The sequence below is a fragment of the Carettochelys insculpta genome, chromosome 10 (genome assembly GCF_033958435.1).
Source record: "Carettochelys insculpta isolate YL-2023 chromosome 10, ASM3395843v1, whole genome shotgun sequence".
NCBI lineage: Eukaryota > Metazoa > Chordata > Testudines > Carettochelyidae > Carettochelys > Carettochelys insculpta.
In genome coordinates, this window is record NC_134146.1 from 24,022,548 (window position 1) to 24,042,776 (window position 20,229).

The window sequence follows — 20,229 nt, forward strand, 5'->3', positions numbered from 1 at the left end:
AAATAGAGATTGGCAAAGGACAAAACTCTCTGAGAAGGAAATATATAAAATTTAGCAGACACAGATGCCCAGGTGTCAAATGAATTAGACTGGAGATTTTTCACTTTTGGAGGCAGCTATTCCAGAATCCAGTGGCATATACTTCACCGATGCACCTGGCTCTCTCTTCCTTAGGTAACACTGGAATCAGCTCTAAATCAGTGTTTATAATCAGAATAATTATTCTCATGATAGACTGTTTAATGTTCCACATCTTCCTGGATGCCATATTTTATTCACTGCCACTCAAGCAAATAAGGTCCCTGCCAAATTCATATTACTATTATTAAAGGTTGAAGGATTTCTACTATATTATTATAAACCTGTTTTAGAATCTGCCTACTCATTTGTCCTACAACCACCCCATTATTCTTAATGAGTAGGCAGCACATAATTTCCCATGTGAAAATGCTTCATGATAAATATTATACAGCTTGCTTGCAAATGCCCTGATATGGTTTTTGACTCTTCTTTATCTTATGTAGTCAGTGGAAAATACTTACTGAAATCTGGCACAAAATAAAACATTAACTAACTTTCAGATACCTAAAAATAAGAATGCTCAACCAAGTAAAATACTACACCAGCACAAAGATTACTACACTGAGGAAAACTCTAAAGATCATTTTACATTTTTGGTACTACATTTATAGTAAAAAAAAAAAAGTAATCTATATTGTAAAAATAAAAAGTTATTCACTAAAATCTATTCTTCTTGATTTAACTGAACATGAATAAAATAGAAATTTCTGGCAAAAACCAAGAATCTACATTTTGGAGATTTCAATGCACGGCTGTTCCCCAGCTGGTGAAAGTTTAAATGTTTTTTTAACCTGTTCATCACAAATCTCTGCTTAAACTCTATTGCCACAGAAGTGTACAAATCACATATTGACACAATGGCTACGTCTACACGTGCAGCCAACATCGAAATAGCTTATTTCGATGTTGCGACATCGAAATAGGCTATTTCAATGAATAACGTCTACACGTCCTCCAGGGCCAGCAACGTCGATGTTCAACTTCGACGTTGCTCAGCCCAACATCAAAATAGGCGCAGCGAGGGAACGTCTACACGTCAAAGTAGCACACATCGAAATAGGGATGCCAGGCACAGCTGCAGACAGGGTCACAGGGCGGACTCAACAGCAAGCCGCTCCCTTAAAGGGCCCCTCCCAGACACAGTTGCACTAAACAACACAAGATACACAGAGCTGACAACTGGTTGCAGACCCTGTGCCTGCAGCATAGATCCCCAGCTGCCGCAGAAGCAGCCAGAAGCCTTGGGCTAAGGGCTGCTGCCCACGGTGACCATAGAGCCCCGCAGGGGCTGGAGAGAGAGCATCTCTCAACCCCCCAGCTGATGGCCGCCATGGAGGACCCAGCAATTTCGACGTTGCGGGACGCAGATCGTCTACACGGTCCCTACTTCGACGTTGAACGTCGAAGTAGGGCGCTATTCCTATCTCCTCATGAGGTTAGCAACTTCGACGTCTCGCCGCCTAACGTCGAAGTTGGTGCCGCTACTTCGAAGTAGCGTGCACGTGTAGACGCAGCTAATGGCTCATAGGATTTTGTTTTCCTGCTTCACTAGGTTTTTAAACTAAAATCTTTAAAATGGATCTGCAGTGTGACAGAAGTAAATGGCTGTGTGACTATAAACAGGAAACAGGTTTTGTTTAATATATGATATTTTGGGAATTTGACTTCACCCACTCAACTTGTCATGTGAGTGCTATTTTTAAAAAATGGAAAAATACAATTGTAGTATCTGAGCATTGATGGCTAAGTTGAGGCACTAATTAGTGCCAAATAGAATCAAAGCAAGTACTAGGAAAAACAAAGGAAAACATTATCTACTAAAATCATTCCTGGAATGCATAAAAAGCATTAACAAATGAGCCCCAAGGTATGTTCCAGAGCAGGGGTCAGCAAACTTTCTGAGGCAGAGTGGTGGACCTTCTGACCTCTAAGTACGGGCCAAGTGCCAGTGTTACTTTTTAAAGTCACATAGTCCCACTTACAACAGCTTCATTCATAAATAAATTGAGAGACAGAGCTTCATGGTTTAGCTGTGGCTGGTGGCAGGAGGGAGAGCCCTGGCTTGCAGAAGTGGGCTGGCATGTGCTGGGGGCGAGCAAGCTGAGAAGGAGGAACTGGGCAACCTTGAGGAAGCAGGACCCACAAATACCTCACTGGAACTCACCGCCTGCCCAAATGATGGTGGCAGCAATTGTCATGGTAGCAAGAGAGGGCATATATGGAAAGCAAGAGGGCTCGTCCCACGTCCCGGAGAGTGGGCAAAGCTGGGGGCAGATGGCCTAAAAATCCCTGCCCTGGGGGGTAGATGGCAGGCATGAGGGGGCAGAGGGTCTTAGTCCTTGTCCCTGGGGGAGACAGGGGCAGATGGCAGTCCTGGAAGGGTGGTGGGGGGGTCATATGGGCTCAGTCCAGTCCCCATGGCAGGGGGAGCAGATGGCAGAGGTGGGAGATCAGAAGGGCTCAGTCCTATCCCTGTGGCAGGGGGAGCAGATGGCAGAGGTGGGGGTCAGAGGGGTCACTACCCTTCCCCCAAGGAGAAGAGGGCACATAGCAGGAGAGGGGGTGGCATGTGCAGCAGGGGGAGCAGCTCCACCCCCACCCCACCTCTGGCCTGAAGGGCCCAGGCCTGGGCTTCTGGAAGCTCCGTTCCGCCATGCCCCTACAGCCTGACTCACCTGCCCTGCCTCTCCACTGGCCAGGGCTCACACATCCCTGCCTTCCCACAGTTGCTCTGCTCACCACGGTGTGCACCTGCAGGAACAGAGGGGCACCTGTGTATCTCTGCACCGTCACTGTATTGAGTGAGGAGGGGCGAAAATGAGCTGCTGCCTTGTATGCAGATGAAAATCGGCTCATTTGCAGCTCTTGGCATGCGTGCCAGGGTTGCTGACCCCTGTTCTAGAGGACACTGTAGCCTGTAATAACTAGAGTTGATCTGTTCAAATATTTTCACTTACCTGCTCTTGTATAATCTGCATGTTAAATTGCATTAAAAAAAAAGTAGTGTAGTTTACATGTAATGCATGATTGGAAGGGTACATGCAAACATCAAGCCATGTGAATGGAAGCAATACAGCAGCCACCTACTACATATTTTAGAAAAATAAATCAACCATCGTTTACAGCATCTAATGAAGTAGATACTAATTTTAAAAAGATGAAAAAATAGTGTTGGAAGCACAGTGGTTGCAGTGGCAGCCTTGAAGGGTTAGACTCCACTTCTGTGCTCTGGCCTGGAATTTCTCTTCCTTCCAAAGCCTCTACGTAATTCATTTACTTGAAAAGAAAAATAAAAAATAGAAAAAAACACTACACATAAATCACCTACTATGTTTATGAAAAAAATCTAAGTTCTCAACTTGCTGTACAACAATGATTACACTTCAAGGAAAGCATTAGCTTCTCAAACCCAGAGCGGTGATCAGCTTGATAAGTGAAGAATGAACAGTTGCCACGTGCAGGATGGTGCTTTGATGGACAGTTGCTGTAACTTATTATCAATATACTGAGAAAAGAATAGTTGGAGGAGGCATCATAGAATCATAGAATACTAGGACTGCAAGGGACCTTGAGAGGTCATCGAGTCCAGCACCCCTGCCCTCATGGCAGGACCAAGTACTGTCTAGACCATCCCTTATAAACATTTATCTAACCTGTTCTTAAATATCTCCAGAGATGGAGATTCCACAACCTCACCAAACAATTTATTGCAGTGTTGACCACCCTGAACACTTAATATGTACAGACAAAAGTGTTGAAAAAACCCTGCACACAAACTGAGCTTGTTGCTGCATTTCAGAACCTTATTTTTTCTGGATAATCATTTGGTGCTCATCAGCAGGTGTGCCCACCAGGGAATTTACCATTTATAATGGGGATAAATAAGAAAATCACCATAAGATGGCAACCAACAAAGGACAAGAAACCAAACCAGTCAAATTTTGGGGAAATCTGCTCTTCTAAGCATTCTAAAAAGCAGAAATTTAAATTAAAAAACAATTCTTCACAAAATAGATCACTTAAAAAATCACTGAATTTAGCAGATAAGATGCTACACGTTACCTGTAACACCAAAGAAATTGTTCAAGTATATATACTCTTTTTTATAAGTAGTTTACTCCAACATCTATTACCTTTGCAAATATTACACATAACCCTTCTAATACTGGTAATTATTACAAAAGAAAGGATCTTGTTCCAGTATTCTACACCTTTTTGGTAACAGAGAAAGATGAGAGGAAGACAAAGTCTCTTGTACTATTATTAAGCAGTTATTGTTTTAAAAATTACTTAAGAGAACAACCTGAAGTGCTAAAAAGAGAAGTGTCAGATCTCTGACACAGGCAAATGGATTATGCCAAAAGCTCAGGATGCAGAGACACATGCATGAAACGAAGCAAAGTTAAGATAATTTTATCATAATATATAATGTATATTATTTATACATATTACCCACTAATGGAAGCTGACTGTAGCAAAACAAAGTATTCTTTGCAATCTAGTGAGCTATCAGCACAACATATGAAAGGTTAGCCATATGATGCTCATTCACTTTCATCAGGTAGTGAGCAACTTGTTTCCTGGCACTATGCTGCAGGTTTATTTCAGATTCATTTTGATGTTTTTACCCTGATTCAAACTGTTCCTTTAGAAGAGTTGAAAAATAGCTGTCACTTACTTTAGTGGGGCCATTTCCATGCAAAGTGACAGGCAGTGTCTCATACACTGAATTCCTTGCTCTTACTCTTCCTTCTTCAAATTTCAGAAGAACTTCATCTGCAAATGAACCAGCATGGTAACAATATGAATGAAAACTGTTAATTGCAGGGTGATCAAGCAACTGGCGATGTTTTACAATTAATAAACTTTAAATTTATCCTAGTACTGTCAGCAGCCTGATGTCCCAGGTTCAATTCTTGGTTCTGCATCTATTTTGCTGAGTGAGAGGAAGTGTCTTTCTGCCTTGTGCCTCAGTCTCCTATCTGTAAAGCTGAAATAATGATACTGACCTTCTTAGTATCTGTTTTCAGGTTAGGTCCATGGATGAAAAATGGTACGTAACAGCTAAGCATACATTTTTTTAACAGTACTTATGCAGTGCTTAGAAACTAAAGTGATAAGAAAGTCCGTGAGATCAGTAAATGAGACATGGAGGATAAAGTTTATAAGGGACTTCAAAGGTTTTTATGCTCTACATCCTTCACATGTTTCAGGAAACTTTACTTAAAACTTAGAAAACAGCATAACTGTAACTTTCCATTTACAAAGGAAAGCAACTGGAGTTGTTCTACAGGTGAAGGTCAAAGGAGGAGGTAAGGAAGGAAGTTCATGTGTACCTAACAATGATCTTCTGTCAAAATTATGACAATCCAGTCCACTTAAGGAAATTCAAAATTAAAGCTAACCTATTCCTTATGCCCTGCTATTAGAGCGATGTGAAATGAGTATGTGATGAGCCCTAATTAAATTTAGTTATAAAAGGATGGAAACATCAGTCTTAACTTCATATTCATTAGTAGTTTTGTTATATCTACAACTAGGTTTGTCTATTTATATCAATTTTTTTAAGTAACACAGAACAGTCAGCTTATATTGTAGATGTCAGATCTGCGAGGCATAATAATCTTACCCACGTGTTCGTCATAATCTCTTGCGTACTGTAGCAGGGTGGAGCCAGGAGAAGAGAGGCAGGAGTAAAAATAGAGCAGAGATGGAGCTGACAATCAAAGTGGGTGCAGCTGAGGAGTAGGTTGCCTTAAATCAATTAGGGCCAGCTGATCCCACTCAGGGCTACATTTATAACCCCTTCTCCACGCAGGGCAAGGGGAGGGTGGCTAAGGAGAGTTGGAAGGTGAGTGAGGAGAAGGAAGGAGACTTAGAGGAACATCAAAGACCACAAAAGAAGAGAGGGGCTTCAGCAACCTGGGTGGCTGGACTGCCCCAGTCCAGTGGGAGCCTGAAGCTGAACCAGACTGTGAGGAACTGGTCAGCCAGAGGAGTCAAAAAAAGGAGGGGACTTGCTGCCACAGCTAACACGAGCAGAAGGAGGTACTGGGGGTTGGGGTGATTGTCTGGGGAAGTGGCCCAAGGAGAGGCGCTGCAGGGGCAAGAGTGAAGGGAGTAAGCCTCACTTGTGACCATCCAGGGTCCCTGGGTTGGAACATAAGAACGGCCATACTGGGTCAGACCAAAGGTCCATCTAGCCCAGTATCCTGTCTGCCGACAGTGGCCAACCTGGAACAAGGGGGTGGGGACTGGGTTCCCCGTGACCGCTCCCTGCCCCAAGCAAGGGTAACAGGGTTCATATGGTGGAGCCAGTGGACTGAATGAAGGACTTGAGGCCCAGGAATGAGACTGACCCTGCCACACATACCTGTACTGTTTATTTAAAATAAGGGAGGAGAACTGTTTTCACATTGAAACAAACAAGAAAACATTTGTGGCACACATGTAGCACATGGCAACAATGATATGACTTAATACACTTACCAATAGCTCCATTCAGGGTCTGGAAAATGTTGCACTTGTGGTCCAAAGTAATGTTAATACGTGCCTAAATATTAAAAATAGCAAAGACACTGAGGTGTTATAAGAGTTAGCAAAGTACATGTTTAAATGCACTGAGAGAGGCTGACCAATTAAATATTACAGGCTTTTTATGTGTTATCTGTTTCAGGTATCTAATTGCAAGTTTTTAAACTTTCATTTTCATTTACTCTTCTTTTTTCAAAGTCTCATTCAACTTTACAGCTCACAGTTACTTGCCCAAGTATTCCCTCCAGAACTTCTGATTCCCCAGAAAACTATTTAAATGATCTAGTACACAAGTAATGAGTTTAAGTTATGTACACTCAGCAACAGGAGGTCATGACTTTTCAAAGGAATCATAGTTTGGCAATAAAGGCTGGAGAAAAGTCTCTGTATGAGTCTCTTCTCTAAGCTAACCAAACAAAAAACCTAAAAACAAAAACAAAACTAAAAATATCATAGCTAAATAGGATTAACTGTTTTAATAAGTACAAAATAAAACACATTTCTTCAAATATCAAAATTAAAAGTAAGCTTCTTGATAAAATACAGTATCAGTGACCCTCTAATACACAAGAACAGAAGTTTCTACCCAGCCGCTATGAAATAATTAAGGCTTTTTTGTATATTCACAGAACACCTCAAAACTCTCCTTAGCTTCAGTCAGATGAACAAAGAACTCAGTATCAGGCCTACAAGATGACCAGCAAATATTTTAAAATTATGTTTTCAAAGCTGTAAAATATTTTAAGAAGGATCAAACTGGAATGCTGTACCCCAGTTCCAGTTAACTATACCTCTGAAACTTAGGGTACGAATTACTGTTCTAATTACTTGGTTAGGTGCCTGGCTAGAGAAACCCAAATTTAAAAATGATCATCTAGCGCGAGTGGTTCTCAACCTTTTCAGTAGTATGACACATTTCAATGAGACAAACAATTCCACAGCACACCCACTTTTTTTCAGTTGAATCAGTTGCTCATAAACGTCACATTTACTGACATTTACTGTGGTTACAGTCTCATTAGAGAGGTTTGCAACACATCAGTACATACAATAAGCTAAACAAGGATCAAATAGGATGTTGAATAATTGAGTAGCTGCTGAAATGTCCAATTATTTATAGGGGGGAGACGAGTCCAGCGAGCAGGCTAGCCTTCCTGCCAGCATGTGGCATTTAAACTGCATTCTGGTGCCAACAGGCAGATAGGAATAAGGGGATTTCGAAGTTCCCGGAGTCCTTTCAAAAAGGACCCCCATCTGGAGGAGCCACACGGCAGCGAAAAGCCGCAATTTCGAAGAGCCATGGCTGGCAGCATGCTAACAAACTGCTGAATATGCATTTCAGCACTTCATTAGTAATCTTCAAAATGGCCATTTGCATGGCCATTTTGAAGATTTGGGCTAGTGTAGATGTAGCCTATAATTGCAGCAGCTAGTGATTTCAAGTGGCAAGAACTACTTCTAAGAAGAAAACAAGTCACCACATACCCTCTGCAGTGGGTCAACATAGATTTTGGTGTAGAACAGCTGGTCATCATCATTATCCTGCAGGTTCCATTGCTGTACAATTTGGTTTATATATGGGGCATAACCAATATATCCTGCAATATCACAAAAGAGAGTGTATTTCTACTGCAAATAGCTTTCTGAGCACTTGTGTCAGACTGAAGCATAATTATTTTCTCTCAGCTGCGGACTCAAAAGAATTCGTCTGTTTCCAGCCAAAATTCACTCCAAAGATATTACGATAGTCAGACCTATGTAGTTAGCTTTCTTTATAATGGTATTTTAAGAAACTAGAAGCATCACCTGTACTTTGGGTGAGAAACTTTTTTTAGACAAGTGTTTAACTTGTTAGTTAAGCTTAGACTCTAGAAAGCATTTTATGATTTTGTTTTATATGCAACCATTTATTTCCAATATTTTCTTACTTTATCACTCAAATTTTTTGAAAATACATCTATAGTGAAAACAAGAGGAAGTTTATGTAAGTGCTGTGATGTTAAGCAATGGGCTAATCAATCCTGAGCTGGATACTACAAGCTGATTAATTCTCTTTCTTGGCAACAGTGGACCTGGTAGTTTTGTGAGTAGCCTGTATGAGAGCAACACTGCGGAAGGAGTCGAGGACTGAGGTCCCCCTACTGTTAAATTGCAAGGTACAGTAAAAGCTGGCATAACCCACAGGAGAGTCACTGAACTGATAACAGGCTGTTGGTGTTAGGAGACTGGCACCTACACAAGTATAAAGCAAGACTCCTTCATGCTTGAAGCAGAGAGGAACGAGAGCTAACAAAAAATTTCCTCTAACAGTGATTTAGGTGCCGAAATATGAATTTAGGAAACTAAGACTTTGGATTAGTTGCCCAGTTAATGACTGTGCACGCACACAAATACACTCGCCATCCACAGAAAAAACAGATAAGCTAGACTTAATTAAATTTTCATGTGTACAGTCATACCTACCTCCTGAATTAAGGAATCGTTTTCCGCTCCGGACAATGGGATACTTGTCTGATAATCTTTTATCAGGCCATATTATTCCATCTGCTGCAAAAACTACTTTATGGTTAGCTTGCTGGAACTTCTTTAGCGTTTCTTCAGGGCCACCCGCGAAGATAACATCATAGCTAAAGCAATGGAAAGATACTCATTAGATCGTTCAGATTTTAAAGATGAAAATTAAACTAGAAAAACTTTGACTCATTCAGACTTGAAACCAGGAAGAGTTAAATAGCTCAAAGAGAAGAGTCTTAATTTTATGTAGTTTCATTCAGCAACATGGCATGTATGTCATGCTAACCATCCATAAATGGTAACAGAGAAGTAGTCTTGTTAGTCTGTGTCCTAACAAAACAAAAAAGGAGTCCTGAAGCACATCAACAACAACCTACAACCTATACTGGAACATAACGCTACACTCCGCGAGCCTGTTTTCTCCTACAGACAACAACCTAACCTCAGGAAAATTTTCACTAGCAACCACACACCATTCCACAATAATACTAATGCCGGAACTTTTCCCTGCAACAAACCCCATTGCCAACGTTGTCCACATATTTATTGTCACTATCACTGGACCTAACCACATTAGTTACAGCATTAGGGGCACATACTCCTGTACAACAACCAATGTTACATATGCCATCATATGCCAGCAATGCCCCTCTACTATGTGTATTGGACAAACTAGACAATCACTTTGCCAAAGAATGAAGGGACAGAAAGCAGACATTAGGAATCTGAATACACGTGAACCTGTCAGTGAGCATTTCAATCAAGTGGGCCATGCTGTTAAAGACCTGAGAATATGCGTCTTACAACAAAGAGACTTTAACAGCAGATTAAAAAAGGGACCCATGTGAACTGCAATGTATACTCAAATTTGATACATTGGCTACGTCTACACGTGAAGCCTACATCGAAGTAGCCTATTTCGATGTGGCGACATCGAAATAACGTCTACACGTCCTCCAGGGCTGGCAACGTCGATGTTCAACTTCAACGTTGCGTGGCACCACATCGAAATAGGCGCTGCGAGGGTACGTCTACACGCCAAAGTAGCACACATCGAAATAAGGGTGCCAGGCACAGCTGCAGACAGGGTCACAGGGAGGACTCAACAGCAAGCCGCTCCCTTAAAGGGCCCCTCCCAGACACAGTTGCACTAAACAACACAAGATCCACAGAGCTGACAACTGGTTGCAGACCCTGTGCCTGCAACATGGATCCCCAGCTGCCGCAGAAGCAGCCAGAAGCCTTGGGCTAAGGGCTGCTGCCCACGGTGACCATAGAGCCCCGCAGGGGCTGGAGAGAGAGCATCTCTCAACCCCCCAGCTGATGGCCGCCATGGAGGACCCAGCAATTTCGACGTTGCGGGACGCGGATCGTCTACACGGTCCCTACTTCGACGTTGAACATCGAAGTAGGGCGCTATTCCGATCCCCTCATGAGGTTAGCGACTTCGACGTCTCGCCGCCTAACGTCGAAGTTAACTTCGAAATAGCGCCCGACGCGTGTAGCCGCGACGGGCGCTATTTCGAAGTTAGTGCCGCTACTTCGAAGTAGCGTGCACGTGTAGACACAGCTATTGACACTTCCGCCGCAATACAGATAGCAATTACCTGATGCATTACTAATACAGTTTCTCCATCTTTGATATTCATAGTGATCTCAGGCAGGACACTTAACAGTCAGTAATTCTCTCTTCCTCCCTCCCACCGACCGGGCTTTGCTCTCTACTTCTGTCCTATGTATCTATCTGATTTGTCAATTTTTACTTCCAATTTTTTTGGATCTGTGTTATAAAACTGTCATGTCACTCCCAGTACAGCGCTATCTCCAGATTTGAAGAAGTGGGTCTGCCTATGAAAGATCACCGCCTAATAGATTATTTTTCAGTCTTTAAAGTGCTACAGGAGCCAGACTGAAAATAACTAGGCCAAACAGTCGCAGAGTAAGTTTGCAGCACAGCGGGGAATAGATGCTTGTTTGTCCAACTTTGGAGATCTTCTCTACTACAAATCAAAATACTGCTCAGAAAATAGAGTATCAAATAAAAATTGTTGATGAACCCATAAACAGGTGTTGCTTTTGTTTACCCACCTTGCACTTTGAGATCTACAGATGAAAAAGCTTTATGTACGTACAAAAACCTATTATTAGCTCCATCCTACAGACAGAACTGTGATTCAGATGTGCTGAACGATCTGATGAAGCTGCACTTCACGATAGCCCAGTAGATAGCTGCCTGAGACCCAAAGACTTGGATTTAACTCTGAAAGCTGACAACCTATCAGTGATCCCTGTAAGCTGAGCACTTGGGCAGCAGCCCAGGAGAGATTCAGTTGCTAATCAGCAGAGCACCCACCGCCACCCACAGTAGGCAGCATGTGTTTGTCCTGGTGCGCACATCACAAAATTTATTCTGCCAATGAATTTAAAAAATTAGAGGGAACATTGCGCCCTACCTCTTCGTACAAATTCGATAGCCTCGTTGCTTCCTCAGAACAAAATGGAGACATTAGTTCTTGCAGCATCTGTATATATCTCACCATGGGACTGTGAGAATTGGAGATTATCAATTCAGGGGGAGGGAAGGCACTGAGCTGTAAGAATGTGAAAGAGAACAAAATAACCCCCTGGCCTGCTCTTCCTATGGAAATCTACACCTCCTTCACATTCCCAGGAATAAGATGAAGAATAAACCCTTCTAAATATGTGCACCAGGAATGCAGCAAATGAAACATAACTTTGTCAATAACAGCAGTATTTGCGAGCCCTAATCCATTCAGGCACACCTTCACGTAATATAAAGAAATACTGTCTCTAGCTCACAACTGGCTTCCTTGTTTATGCATACTTTAGGCACTAGTCTAGTCAGTAAGTGGGAGGCTAGGAAGCCTGCTTTCCGTCATGGCAGTTATAGAGGTTGGAATTCAAAGCAATTGGAGATGGAATTGAATGTTACGTGGCAGTTATCTGACCTGTGGGAAGCTCAGCCTGTGAGGTTTTATTATTATTAAAGACATAAAATCTTGCTTAATTGGTTAATGAGTTAAATGTGATGTTTAACTGGGTAACTGATTAAAGAGGGAGTGAGCTGGGGGGGTGCTCCAGCCTGACTGGGGAAGAGTAGATGCCCCTTGCCCACCGCAGCAGGGCTGGAGTTCTTTCCACAACCACCACCCCTCTCCCCCAGCCACACGCAGGGTCTGCTTCAGCCCAGCCACAGCAGCTCCTGTCTGTGACACATCTGGGCTTGCCACAGACAGGGGCTGCTCCTTGGGGCTGATGTGCCTGAGCTCACCCTGGACAAGGAATGCTCCAGGCAGCCAGAGCAGTTCCTGTCTGTGGCCTGCTCTGTGCAGCTAAAGACCTCCCTGGCCACAGTGGAAATGGAGCTGCTCCAGCCCCCAACAGTTCACCAGAACTGGTAACCATCAGCTTCTAAGGATGTTGCCAACTAGTTAACCCTTCAGATCCCTATTTAATATACCATCTAGAAACGTACTTCAGAAAAAGAAATCCTTCAACAGACCAGTATGAACAACCTGCTCTTAGGTTGTTCTAACACTTGCACTGCTTACTGGGATCTTCAAAGACATTTAGGGGTAAATTACAGCTAAACAACTGCATAGAACACTGAGAGCCAGGACTGGTGGCTATACACAAACTTTATGGGGACACAGGAAACTTAGCAACACCCATGATAAGTGGTCATCCAGCTAACTAAAATCATGTCAAATTATGGATGTTGCCAGATGAGAGAGTTCCAAATTAGATAAGTTCAACCTGTGTCTTCCAGAGCAACCAAATGCACTTCTGTAGTAACTGGTCAATCCCAGGTGGCTCCATTCTTCCCTCATCATCATAATGAGGTGTTATGCCCTGCATGAACTATTGCCAAGTGAAAACAAAAAGGCAGTCCAGTAGCACTTTAAAGACTAACCAAATAATTTAATAATAAATAAATTATTATAAATAAACCTAATAAATTATTTGGTTAGTCTTTAAAGTGCTACTAGACTGCCCTTTGGTTTTGATAAAATATAGACTAACACGACTATCTCTCTGTTACTATTGCCAAATGGGTATGCTGGCCAGGACTCTAAGGGAAAGAATAACCCACACAGGCGTTAATGGCTTTAAAAGACAAATTAAGTTTTATTAGTAGGGCCCTAACAAATTCACAGCCATTGAAAACAAATCACAGATGGTGAAATCTAGTCTTCCTTGTGTTTTTACCCTATAATATTTATTTACTGGGGGGAGACCAGCATTTCTCAAATGGAGTCCTGACCCAAAAGGGATTTGCAGGAGGATCACAAGGTTATTCTTGGGGTGTCATGATATTGCCCTCCTTATTTTTATGCTGCCTTCAGTGCTGGGTGGACAGACAGTGGCAGCTGCTGACTTAAGGCTCAGCTCTGCAGGCAGCAGCACAGAAGTAAGCGTGCCAACATCATACCAGGACAACTTTACTTCTGTGCTGCTGCTTGTGGCAGCTCTATGTTTAGAGGTAGGCTGCTCCCAACCAGCAGCCACTACTCTCCAGTTGCCCAGCTCTGAAAACAGAGCTGCTGCCAGCAGCAACACAGAAGGGTATCAGTATTGTAGCCCCCACCTATGATAAGCCTGCAACCTCCCACAGCTCCTTTCTGGGAGCCCAAATTTACAACACACCTAAAATTACAACACAGTCAAATTTCCAATTTAAATACCTGAAATTGTGAAATTTACATTTTTAAAATCCTATTACCATGAAACTGTTCAAAATGGACTGTGACTTTGAAAGGGCTCTATTTATTAGCCAGTGTGATTAAACTGTATTAACAGAGAGCTCTAATTTAAACAGCACTGCCACAGCAACGCCAATCAATTGTGGTGCTTCAATTTCCATTTACTGAGATGCCTCTTATCTGCCAAGGCAACTTCACTTCTGATCCAAACAAATGCCAGCACTGTGAATTAAACATCCTTCTAGTGCACCTCTTCCATGAAAAGAAGCACTAAAATACTCAAAATGGATGAATTCAGTTGTGCACTAAAACCTCTGTCCAGTCTTCATTGCCATAAGCAAAGGCCCTTGCAAAAAATGACCCTCCTTTCCTGCAACTATTGGACTATGACCTCCTGACCTTTATGCCCTGTCAAGGAGAGGGCAAAAGCAAAATGACAGAATTTAACTTAAGAAATATAAAATGTGGGGATAGAGGAATCCCTCTACAAGCACCATAAAAATATGAGAGAGATTTGATATAGAAAAGTCCTGTGTAAAGATATATTCAAAATTAAATATTTTAAAATAAATTTCACTAGTACTTGAGCCAGTAGGGCAGACTGAATTACTCTTTTTCTCAAATCCAAATAAGATTATAATTCCTTTTAAAGAATGAAACAACTGCTCTCAAGATACATTCCATTTATCAAAATTCACTAAATAGGTAAGAAGGTTAAAAATGAAAGAAAATGTCAATAAGTAGCAATTCAATATGTGAATAGGTAGCTTATCCCACTTACATTGTCTACACATGCTCCTTCCTTCCAGAAGGGGCATGAAAATGAAGCAGGTCAAAAGCACTAATGGGGTGCTGATATGAATATTCAGTGCCTCATTCGCATAACGGCAGTGACCTGGAGCGTCAAGAGTGCTGCTTTTGAATTTCAAACTAGCCATGTAGATGGGGTCCTTCGAAAGAAAACCCCAATTTCAAAAGTACCCCTCTTCCCAATTTTTTTGGGATGTGGAAGTGGGTAGGAAAATGAAAATATTTAGTCCTATATGTCAGTTTTATTGCAAATGTTAATAAAATGGGAAGGATACAGCACTTTGCCCATTTCCAACTTGTTGCTGCATATCACAGAGAGAAAAAAAATGAAAGAATGTATATCAAGTCATAAAATATGACTATAAGGTTGATAATCCAGTCTATCAGGAGCCCAAACTCCTAATGCAGACAGAAAACCATGGGAACTTTTCAATAAATAAATGCAAGGTAATCACTCTCACACTCATGAACTTTGTTAATATGGCCCCTCCAAATCTGTTTAACTTGCAAAAACACGCCCAAGCTTTGAAGGACATTCTGCATTGCAGAGTTTATATTAAATCAAAAGAAAGTTAACGTGGTTTAAGCCTAAAAGGCAACTGCATTGTGGTCTTCTTTAGAATGACTGTACGTGTAGATGACAGACTGAGTGGTTTTATAGATTTAAATTAAAAAAAAAAAGTAGTATGTCTGCCAAAATTTTTATTCCAAACTGGCAAAAGTCTGCATCAGATATTACATTATTGACAATAACAAAAGCAGCAGGTGTTATCTAGCTAACAAAAAACTTCGCAGGACATATACACTGAAGATTTCTGCAATTCCAGGCTTTATGATTCACTCTCCTTACATCCACCAAGGCAACTGTTTTAAAGGGTTGACCTGGCTCTGAGTGAAGCTGACAGGGAAGCTTCTGTAGACTTCCATGGACCTGATTCTCAGTGAAACTAATCCTGTCCTGAGGGAAGGAACAGGAAGAATTTCAGAGGCATGGGGAAAGATGGCTTCAAGTCATCTTTGTGCTCTTTGTATTCTGGTCTTAGAGGGACCTACCTGGTCCCAGGGAGACTGCTGTAACTCACAAATTGCCTTGGACCCTGGATTGCAGAAAACAGCTGTAGTTCACTGTGCTACAGCACACTACATCCCTGCTTCAGAGCTGTCTTCACCTCACAGACAGTAGTACCACCACCGGTGAGAAGGTCCTTACGATGACTCTGCAGCAGGCATGGACGTTTCTCTCACAGGAGATATTGTTACAGGACATTTCCAGCTCATTTAAGTACCCTTTAAATCGCTAGACCAGCATAAAAGGGGCTTTAGTGTTTCTGAGAATTGTGCCCAAGGGGTCTCCTGACCACAACTTCAGTTTGAAGCTGCTTCTATCACTTTCTCACACACCACACTGCCATTGCACAATTACTTTCTGCTATAACACCAACAATACAGTTGGCTTTCAAGGGAAAGGGAAAATTAATAACCACATGTTTAGTCAGTCAATGCGTTTCACAGCTTGTTTGCTCAGTAACACTGCCCATAGAAAAGCAGAGCCATGGCCCTGAGACAATTCTTACATCTGTAAATTCGACAAGAACCAACATCTGCTCCAATTTCAGTCTAACATTTTTATGAATGGGAAAACTAGAAGCTAACAGTCTCACATGAAAACTAAAGCAGGAGAAAATATCTGTGTGCCACGACAGCTTTTATTAGTATCTTTTACAGACTTGGTCGGGGTGGGGAACCTTTTTGGGCTGGGGCCACTAACCTACAGAAAAATCAGTCATGGGCCGCACAATGAGAAGCAGCCCCTCCTCCCCACGCCCAGAAAACCACCTCATTGATGTAGTCCCCAACTGAAAAACAGAAAAAAGACACTCTCCTCATTCCTAAGAGGGCTGATTTTGTGGGCCCCCTAGGCTCTGGAGTGGAGCCAAAAATGTGGGATGAGAGCTGCCAGGAAGCAGACTTGGGAGGATAGAGGAATGGGCTGGGGGTTGGGGGAGGTCTGGGAGGATGTAAGAGTGGGCAATCTGGGTGGGAGTGGGATGCAGGAGGGGCTAGGGCTGAGCAGTCTGAGCAGGAGTGGGGTGCAGAAGCAGGCTAGTGGTGGGGATCTGAGCAGACGGGGATGCAGGAGCAGGCTGGGGGTGCAGGGAGTAGGACTCTCAGTGGGAGGAGGTGCAGGAACAGTCTGGGGATGCAGTGTCTGGGCGATGGAGGGAGCATGTGGCTGTGTGCCCCCTGCCGCTCCCAGGAACTCCCTGCTCCCCTGCCCCCTGCTGCTACTCTGATTGTCTAGTGTTCTGGCCAATCAGAGTGGTGGGGAAAAGCCTCCAGGCAGTGATGTGCTGTTCCCTTGGCCTTGAGAGGGGGAGTGGCAGTGCACAGAGCCACTTCTTTCCCCAGCCAGGCAAAGACCATGAGCCAGATTTGGCCTTGGCTTGCCCGCATCTTGCCCATGAGGCTTGAGGATCCACACCCTACCTCCAACAGTGACTGAAGTGGGGAGTCCTGAACCTCAGTGGCCAGATCCAGGCAAGCCATAGGCTTGATCAGGACCAGAGCTTCTCCTCCTGCTGCTCACAGCATGACAGCAACAAGCAAACTGTGCTTACCATTCAGTAAACATTATAACCAAGTCCTCTTGATCAACATAGCTTTCTATTCCTTCTTTCAACAGTCGCACTTTCTGTCCTCCTCCAATAGAGTCAATTAACTCTCCACCTTTCCACTCTTCCCCTTTACCAAGAACCTGGAAACAGGGAGAAAGTGATTTCTTACATCCGGAGGGTAATTTTAATATAACCTCATGATAAAGCAGAAACCAACTCAGAAACAAGCAAGCAAACACTTTACAATGCTATAAGATCAACCAGTTAAAGTGCAGAGAGCCAGCATTTCAAACATAGTAAGTTTACCATGTCTCAAGCAGAACTGAGCACAATGACATCATTTCAGAAATATGTGAGATATTTCCAAGCCAAATAAGAACCCAGAAATTACTTTGCACTTCATTTAGTTACTCAGAACTCTCACACGTAAGTAATGTCAATGGCAATAATCCTCCATAGTGTGTATTAAAACAATCTTTCACTATGTGACCTTCAAACATTGCTTCAGTATTTGGAGAGGAAGAGGGCAGAAAGTGCACAGAAGGGACATGACAATGGAAACTATAAACATCCAGTTGTTTTTAATGCCTCAGGCTATTTTCTCACAGAAGAAGTTTAGGATGGCTTCCTCAATGTATGTTAGACAATTACATCAACTAAACAGAATTCCATCCTTACCAAGTATTGTAGGGAATCATTTCAGCAGCAAACACCTAAATCTTTTCCGATCCTTGAAGGTTTAAACACAAGATTACTATTTTTCTTTTGCTAAATATCAGAAGGATTATAGCCATATAGTTGCTATAGTACAAATCAATAGAATTACAAGCAAATGGCACTCTTCCAAAGTCAGTTTCCTAGGATTTTTAATGTTATTGTTCAGTTAGGAAAGATGATTTTTCCTCCTGTTCTTTCTCAAGACGATGGTCAAAATAAATGGACTACAACGTTTCAATTTATTTCTAAAAGAGAAATCAACAGGCCAACAGTCATCAGTTGGTCTCTTTTGCCTCCTTGGTTTTGCCTTGAGGGACTGACATATGGGGGAAGTTTAGAAAAACAGGGCCTGATCATGGATCTACGGATCTGCATGCAGGAGGGAGCTTCAGGATATGGATTCCTTCATTCTGCATGGAAATAGCAGGACAGAGTATGCCAGCAAGAGGACTGAGTTAACAAAAGTGGAGAGAGTCTTAAGGGAAGAGTGGGAAGGTTTATATTGTCATTTCACTGCACTACAGTGGGCAATGCAAAATAGCTATGATATGTATTAGGTTTCAGTGCCCCTCCCACTCAATTTCAGAGGAATGGAGCCCTGAAGTCATCTTCAGCTATCAGCACAGCTTCTATGGAGTTTGCTGCAGGGCAGATGACAAGGTAGTCAAATATTTGTAGCTTTGCTAAGCCACAACTATGGTGTGACATGATAATCTACATATATTGGAAGGGCGTGAATGTGGAGGGAGGACTGGTGTGCTTAGAATAAACAGATGCAACAGTAAAATAGCTAGGACTAATAATATGGGGTAGTAATGGAACAAAATCAAGAAAAAAAATTATACTTTTTGAAAAGACTTCCCAATGGTGAAATCTATGAACCTGTGGAATACTTTCTCAAGGACAGTGGAAGAAACCTCATCCCACGGCACATTTAGAAACAGACTAGACAAAACACTAGAAAATATATAATGGGAAACATATCCTGTAGGGTTATGGAATAAATGACCTAATGGGTTCTCTCTGCTGCTAGGTTCCTTAACTGTTTTACCTTACTGCAGTATAATCATGCCATGCTGTTTCTGTGTTCAGACTATTTCATTTCAGAATTAAGGCTATAAAACTATATCCAATATCCAGTATGAGCGACAGCATACAGTACCTTCACTGTGTAGTTGAAGTGCTTTGCAGTTTGCATGAAACGGTGAAAGCCATCTGTTTCTTTAGTTGCAATGGTGAGAACTAATAGTTTCTCTGGTGAGAGGTGAAAAAGAAAGATGATCAACAACTTTATATCACAAAGCCATAATTTATGACAAAGAGATTGACACTGAATGCATAACAACTGTCTTAGTTCACCCTCAGCTTTGTGAAGTTACTCAAGTTCTCGTGCCCTGTTAATTTCTGATGGGGGGCGGGGAACCAAACAGGAGAGGATGTCAAATTACAGGCTTATGACTTCAAATAAGGCACCGATGACTTCAGAATCCTCTGTTCTTCCATATACTCCAAGGAAAAAAGCAAAATATATTTAATAAATAAATGGAATCTAAATAAAAAACAAACTAATATGCCATGCCTGGGACAGGAAGTGCTCCTAAAAGAAAAATGATGGAATACATCTATTCTGAATATGAACTAACCCTATGTCCCATTACCATATGGCTGCAATGCACTACAGAATTTTGCACCAGATCTCACCTTAACAAACACCTTAAATGAAGTTGCAGGTACAAGGGCTTGAAGACGCTCAGTTTATAAATTAGCATTTGCACAGTTCTAGAAACACATACTGAGATTCCCCTGGAAGCCTGCACATATGCAAACAAGTACATATTTCGCCTTTAAAACATACAGTGAACTCATTCATATCTGACATTCTATCATCCAGAACTCTCAAACAACTGTCATTTTAATCATAAGTAAATTTGACTTATGTTTTCCATAACTACAATATAGTGAAAGTAAATACAAATACAGCAAAATCCCAGTTATCTGACAAAATCAGGACTGACCAATGGGTGGATACCCAAAAATGTCAGATAATCTGTGGGGAGGGATTTTCAGAGGGGTAGGCCAGATGGTGGGGCTGCCTGAGCCCCTTCTGAAGTGCTGGCACCCTGCTCCCTGGAGAGCTGAGACCTGGCTAGTCCCAGAGACAGTCCAGCCAGCCTGGGGCAGGCAGATAATTATCTCAGGCAGGATAATTAACATCCCCCCACCGCCCCAGGCCC

At 42.3% G+C, this 20,229-nt stretch overlaps 1 protein-coding gene across 3 annotated transcripts in view; it reads right to left on the reverse strand.

Moving 5' to 3' along the window:
• PLOD2 (procollagen-lysine,2-oxoglutarate 5-dioxygenase 2) overlaps positions 1-20,229 on the reverse strand; it is a 124,333-nt gene that overhangs the window by 76,664 nt on the left and 27,440 nt on the right. For all 3 annotated transcript variants that reach the window (XM_075003825.1, XM_075003823.1, XM_075003824.1), the window contains exons 2-7: positions 19,158-19,249; positions 17,282-17,418; positions 9,079-9,242; positions 8,101-8,213; positions 6,571-6,634; positions 4,760-4,857 (exon numbers count right to left, since the gene is read on the reverse strand). In XM_075003825.1, coding sequence (XP_074859926.1) covers positions 4,760-4,857; positions 6,571-6,634; positions 8,101-8,213; positions 9,079-9,242; positions 17,282-17,418; positions 19,158-19,249 — 668 coding nt within the window. The remainder of the gene's footprint in view (positions 1-4,759; positions 4,858-6,570; positions 6,635-8,100; positions 8,214-9,078; positions 9,243-17,281; positions 17,419-19,157; positions 19,250-20,229) is intronic.